This window comes from Rhamphochromis longiceps, linkage group LG13, assembly GCF_057381845.1.
Source record: "Rhamphochromis longiceps isolate RC_006_pf linkage group LG13, R_longiceps_female_GT1.1, whole genome shotgun sequence".
Classification (NCBI taxonomy): domain Eukaryota; kingdom Metazoa; phylum Chordata; class Actinopteri; order Cichliformes; family Cichlidae; genus Rhamphochromis; species Rhamphochromis longiceps.
Window position 1 is genome coordinate 3,145,692 of NC_140569.1, and position 6,844 is coordinate 3,152,535.

Sequence of the window (6,844 nt, forward strand, 5' to 3'; positions counted from 1 at the left end):
GTAGAGTGGGTTCAGCAAAACCACGAAGAGTTCAAATGTTTTTGTCGGGTGGGCTGGAGGACACTGCAGCCTGTGAGGTTTCTTTGGTTTCTGTGCTGCTTCATGAACTTTCACTATTTATGTTTCGTGGCCGACAGCAGCACGCTGTGTTACACGCCGTGTCTTTAACGCACAGGGCCAGAACGTGGAAAACATTCACGTTTCCACAGGGACTCTGAGTAAACAGGAGCCCGGTGCTGATAGTCGTTCATGGAGTCCTGCTGATGTGAGCGTCTGTATAAAAGCAGAAGTTGTGGGAGTTCACAGGTGGAGACAGCAGCTCCCGGCAGTTTTGAGTCCTCATTCATAAGTGGACATCCCAGCAAATATACCGTGACGTCAGACTGCGCATGCTTAGAGAAACCAAAGAAAAACCCCGAGAATTCCACGAGTGAAAAAGAAGTCTGTCTGGTTTATGTTTTGAGAGGAAAGCACCAAAGTTTACTGCGGTTTTCCTCTGATGACGTCATTGCGGAATTCCCCCGCTGATACGTGCAGAGTGCGCGTGCTTGTTGAGGGCGAGGTGGTACTGTCGCTGACCTTGTCCTGTTTACAGTAATATTTGTACTGCTTATATACACGATATACAAATATGATATTTATATTAGTATGTCGTGTACGTGTGTGTGCGCGTGCGGAAGAAGAAAAACGTTAAATGATGGAGTTTGAAGTGTGAAATAAAACAATTGTGAATAAATGAGGTCATGTGACCGTGATTATAGTTTGAGCTGCTGTGTTGGCCGGTTACGGTATTTTGTAGCTCTGAGGTCGGACGGAAAGCACCCAGAGTTACTTTCGGTTTGTTCCTTCATTTGTTGTTGTGGATTCTGGACGAGCTCATTCTCTCAGTGTCAGGTGTGGAGGTGGGTTGGGAGCTGATGTCCGTGTTTTTCTGGATATGAGGAGAGTTTCTCTCTTTCTGTGCTCGCTCTGTTTTTCCTGCTCTGATCTGTGAACATGGAGCGATCAGCTGATCTCTGCCTCCTCTCTTTGCTGCTCCTGGCCGTGCCCTGCTTCTCCCAGCCCGGGCTTATTCAGGCATACTTTCGGCTTGGAGACGCCCTGGTTCTGCAGCCTGTGCCGCCGGTCACTAAACGCATCACCAGCGTGGTGTGGAAACGCAACCACGACCTGCTGGCCGAGTGGGCGGAGGGAGAGCGTGAGGTGAGATACTACGGAGGGTTGAGAGGCCGGTCAGAGCTCAGCACCGGGACCGGACGCCTGCGCGTCAGCGCTGCGTCTGCAGAGGACGCTGGAGTGTTTTCAGTGGAGATCAACAACGAGCCTCAGAGCGAGCTCTACAGAGCTGCAGCCATGGATGAGGTGCCCCAGCCTGAGGCCTTTGTGACACCTCTGGCCTGCAGTCAGGCCTCCTCTCGGTGTTTACTGCACTGCTATGGACACACTGCAGACACTGAGGACATCACCTACTACTGGAAGATGGGCGATGGAGAGTGGGAGGAGTCAGAAAAGAAGATAGAGATCCTCAATGTTAATGAGCTGCACCATGTGAGAACTTTCTCCTGCAGGATGAAGGACCCAGTGAGTGAGAAAGACAGCGAGCCCATCAATAATCCTTTTTACAGACACAGGAGCCCACCTGACTCTGCAGGGTGGACAGGTGTGGCGGTCACTGTGGGCGGAGCTTTTGGAGCTGCAGCCCTGGTTTCTGTGGCTCTGTTTGCATTTTGTCAGAGAGAATTTATCCAGAAGACCATTAAGAAGCTCGAAGGCAGGAATTCTGTCCCACAGATGTCAGCGACGTGTAACTCTGTGTGAAGCGTCATCAGCCTGGGTTTGTTGTTTGTGCGTTAGAAACTGTGACCTGCTGCAGGAGAGACACACATGCAGATAAACTCACGGCAGCATGAATGTTTGTGTTATTTAACAGCCACCTCTGTCTGAGCAGGAACTCTGAACTGTTCAGTGTTCTAGTGAAAAGAAACTGCTCAACTACCAGTAACAGATTTTTAATATCAGTGAGATTTTCACCTGGATAAATAAAGGAATAAAAAAAATCTCCTTGTTTTCTGTCCTCTGATTCTTCTGGAGCAGCTTTGCATGAGTCAGAGCCTCAGCTCTGAGCTGCTCTCAGGTTGCTCCCCATCATAGTATGTTTGTGAATGTTAGATGAAAAGCACTAGAGCATAGAAAGAGGCTGTGAATGAGGCAGCTCTGATGGCTGTCCAGGACCAAACAGCTGACCAGTGTTTGATTCAGCAGAGGTCACTGAACAGACTGCTCTCCATCATGATCTATCTATCTATCGATCGATCGATCGATCGATCGATGGATGGGGAATAATAATAATAATAAACCTCTAAGACAAATCAAAAACATTGGAACCTAAACCACAGATCATAACAGGCGAACAGCATATATGATACAGTGTTACAGTTCAGCGTCCACAAAAACAAGGATTTTAGAAGGTCTTACAGCATCATCTGTCCTTCAGCAGCCAGTTTCATTAATAACAAGCGCATGAAGTCATTATGTCACTTATCCATTCTGAAAGAGTTTAAATTAATTTTAATAATAATTTATAATTCCACTGCATCAGAGACAGCTTTACACATTTTGAAAAGATGTTTCTGTCATGGATACGGGAGAGGAGAGGACCCAAATACAGGGCACTAGCCTTCTTCTCATTATTATTAAGCTGATGGCAAAAAATAAATAAAAAAGATATGAACAGACTCCAAAGGAAGCAGACACAGAACAGGCCCTATGTGCAAAGATTTACAGGAACACATTCAGGCAGGAGAGGAGGCTTTTGTCATGGTCTGGGTGGGTACCTGCAGGTTTCCAACAGCAGCCCTCCTCCTTTGGGCGGAGATCGGTTGCTCCTCCCTGGCTGACCACCTGTGGGCAATTATTCCGGCAGCATATAAGACCTGCACACTCAATCAGTCATCGCATGAGTATCTGCTATCCCATGTTAGTCAGTGGTGTGTAATTGCTGTGTCCAGATCCTGTGTGAAAATGTTCCTGTCTTCAGAGTTGGCTCCTGGAGTGGGCTTCTTGCCTCAGTTATCTCTGCTTTTCTGGACCTGGGCCACCAGCTGCTGGTACAATGTTGCCAACTAGCCCACCTCTCACCTGCCTGCCTCTCCACGCCTCGACCTCATGCGGGCCTCGCGCCCCACCTGTCCCCTCCACCTGAAACCAAGTAAGGCAACTCAGTTTAACTGTGAAGGATCGCTGACTGACTGCTGGACCCCTCTGACTGTGCTCTCCTCTCATTACAGCGCCCCGGTCACTTCATAGTACGGCGCGCCCACTAGTTAGTGGCGTCGTTTTGATTTGGCTTGTGTTTAATTGTGGGTAGAAATAAACCTTTTTTTCACTCACTGTCTCGCTTCCGGTTTGGAACTTGTGTCCATCCCATTTACCTCATGTGACAGCTTTGTTCTTTAATCTCTGAATAGAAAACCAGAAAACCATCTATGCTTTTCTTATTGTAAATATTAAATTCACCCTGAACACTCCCTGCAGTCACTCTGTGGATGAACTGAAATACAGACATGTTTATAGGTAAACATATTTACATATAAATACATATATGTATGTATTTACATACACATTCTGTCCCTAAGAAGCACATAGGTTTTTCCTATGTGAGAATTCAAACTGCTCTGATCGTGGTTGCAACACTTCGGGCACCCGTGGAGGTCAGACACCTCCCCGTGGAGCCTGTGTGTGTGTGTGGTTCTCGGGGTTGCTGTCAAATTGTCGCTTTTATTCTTTAAGACTAATTTAGTTCTTAATACAGACGTTATGTGGCTACAGACAAACCATTTTACAATAAGTGCGGGACAATAGGACCGAGGCCTACTTTAGAGTTACTTTCACTTTCTAAGGAAACTCGATTCCGTGCTTTTCAAAATAAAGCCGTGTTGCGTCGCTGTTCTGCTTCATTGCACATATAAAACATGAATTGTCATGTTAATAATATAAATACAATATCAGCGAGGATTGTTTTGACTGCAGCAATAAAGCAGTAAAACCTCAAACAGCGCCTCTGATAAACTCTTCTTTCTTTTTACATGTTCCTGAGGATTTTCCTGATTATGACGTTATTGAATTGGTACCTGATGTTACGCTCACACTAACAGCAGTGTTGTATAGCTGTAAAAATAAGCTGTTTGCCTCTTTCTTCTTCTTTCATCTTCGCATTCAGGTTGCTTTCTTCTCCTCGTGGTGCTGAGGCGTTAGTTTGAGTGTTGTATTCACCTGTGTTGATCACTTTCACCTGCGAGCCTTTAAGGATTAGGAAGGGAAACCATAAATCCCATGGACAACAGTTGGATCCAACTTTATACAACCGATGCGAGTTTTTGTTACTGACTTTCACCTCACAGATCTCCAAATTAACTTTGACTCTTCTGACAAAGAAAAGAATTTTTTTTATTAATTTATTGAGAAATATTACAGAATTAACAGATGTTTAATTTATCACCGAAACTGGTTAGAATATATGGCTTTAAATCAATGACTGTAGAAATAGGTTGAAATACTTCAGGAGTATTTTATTGTGCTTTTATTATGAAAGTGACCGGCAGTTTCCGCCCTCAGTAGGGAGGGACGCAGCAGGTTTGAGACGTTTTGCTCCACAGGAAGAGAAGGGCGGAGGTCTGTTTCTTTATCAGCGACTCAAACCGCCTCATGTTCGTCGGTTTTTACTGACCTGCCTGAAAAGATTTCGACGAGTGAGTTTTTATTGATGTGATCATCGATACTCTGTCACTCCTGTATTGATCAGTGGACATGGGTCGGTCTGTGGTTCTCGGAGCGCTGCTGGTGCTGCTGGTGGCTAACGTTAGCTTCTGTCAGGCCCAGACTGTGGAGACTGTGGAGAAGTACATCAGGGTTGGTGGCACACTCCAGCTCAGCCCTCAGCCGGTCGGTGGAGCGATCACCAGCGTCGTGTGGAAATACGGCAAGAACCTGCTGGCTGAGTGGGCGAAAGACCAGATTCCTCTGACATATTACAGCAAGTTTAAAGGCCGAACCACTCTGAACACTGGCACAGGAGAGTTGGAGATCAGGAACATGACTGCGGCGGACAATGAGGTGTATACAGTGGAGATCAACAACCACGTCCAGAGTCGGGTTCATAAGATTATGGCGATCGAGGATGTGCCCCAGCCTGTGCTGGAAGCGAAGCCGCTGTCGTGTAGCTCAGCCTCAAAGGACTGTAAACTGGTGTGTGAGGGAGACGTTAGCAAAGCCGGGCCTGTGGAGTACTTCTGGAAGAAGGATGATGGAGAGTGGGAAAAGTCTGGAAAGAACACCGTGGAGATCATCAATGATGAGGAAACACAGCGTGTGAAAAAGTTCTCCTGCAGAATAAAGAATCTGTTTAGTGAGAAAGAGAGCAACGCCTTAGACAATCCTTTCTACCGGGAGGAAACGACCAAGGAGCCATCTTCACCTGGTTCGGGGGTGATTGTGGGGATTGTTTTAGTCGTAATCCTATTGGTAGTTGCAGCTGTACTTTTACTGCTCTACCGTACTTTGGAATCATTCAAGAACAAGGTTGATTCTTGTTTGCCCTGCAAGAAATCAACAAACGCAGCAAACGCAACAACAACTGAGACTAATATGAATGAGAAGGGAGAGATTGATGCACTGACCGCTGAACAGGACACTAGACAGTGATGCTGTGGCCATATTATTCATAAAATATGAATGAAATGAGAAATGTTTGATTTCCACAGCTGCCTGCATCTGGAGAGAGAAGGAAAATAATCCTGCAGTGTACAAACTGTCAGTTTATGAAGAAGTAATTTTATCTTCATACTGAAGTAATACCATCAGTACCACAGCTGGGAAGTACAGTTACAAGACGTGTATAAAAGTGTTCTTAAGGTGGATCCGTCCTGCTCATGTTTATTCTCTGAATCTTTTATGATGGCTTTGCATGATTCACAGGTCAATAATAATCCTTTATGTACTAACCCTTCATTTCATCCTCTGCCTGAAACAAGCAGACTAGCTCCTTTTTTACACGTATGATAAAAGCAGAACAGATCCACTCTGAAACATAAAATTATGACAATGCCAGAACAGTAAATAAATGTGATGTTTGAGTTCAGTGCAAAGTGGAATGAGTGCCGTTCGCTAAATTCAATCATGTTGTGAGGCAATCATTTAATCATGAACGTGTACATCGCTGTGTTAAAGCCCCGATAACTTACATTCAGTGATGTTTTGTAAATGTGTGCTGTTGTTAGCTTTGTTTTTAGCATATTTTAGTGGCGTCATCCTTGAGGACAAACATGTGCAGAACTGTTTCAGAAAGTGGAAAAGGACGTTTGTGACGTCTGTGCACGTGCAGCGGTCACATGTTATGGAGGCAAAGTGAGAAAAAGGTGCCTTTTAATGTCCCGTCACAGCCGCGGAGGCTGAAGGGCACACTGGACTCACTGTGTTGGATCACGCATGTTTAAATCCACTCTGGAGCCCTGCTTCTCTGCACCTGAGAGGATGGAGGACGTTTTATGAAGCTCATCTCACAATCATGTACTCCTGTAATGCCCGACATGGCTTTATAGGACATGGCTCTACACTCTGTGCTCCCTTTTTACTTTTTTTTTTTTTAAAGTTTGTCTTCCGACTCTGTCGTATCAGCTTCTTTACAAATTGGCAGTTTGATTATTTATTAGAAACTGGTGCCTTTCAAAATAAACCTGGCAGTGCTACACAGACTCATGGTGTGTTATTTTACCTCCCAAAATCCGAGCGCGATAAAATGGCCGCCCGGCTCAAGCGAAGCCGGAAGTGCGCGGTGGAATATTAGCTT

General features: G+C 45.4%; 2 protein-coding genes across 2 annotated transcripts; both read left to right on the forward strand.

The window, feature by feature from the left end:
• The first annotated feature begins 19 nt into the window (after positions 1-19).
• Positions 20-2,031, forward strand: LOC146655184 (uncharacterized). The gene has a single exon (XM_085427554.1). It carries the CDS (start codon positions 997-999, stop codon positions 1,816-1,818), a length of 822 nt encoding a protein of 273 aa, XP_085283680.1. The 5' UTR covers positions 20-996; the 3' UTR covers positions 1,819-2,031.
• A 2,581-nt stretch (positions 2,032-4,612) lies between these two features.
• On the forward strand, positions 4,613-6,749 carry LOC146655185 (uncharacterized). Its single transcript, XM_085427259.1, has one exon. It carries the CDS (start codon positions 4,807-4,809, stop codon positions 5,698-5,700), a length of 894 nt encoding a protein of 297 aa, XP_085283385.1. The 5' UTR covers positions 4,613-4,806; the 3' UTR covers positions 5,701-6,749.
• The last annotated feature ends 95 nt before the right edge of the window (positions 6,750-6,844 follow it).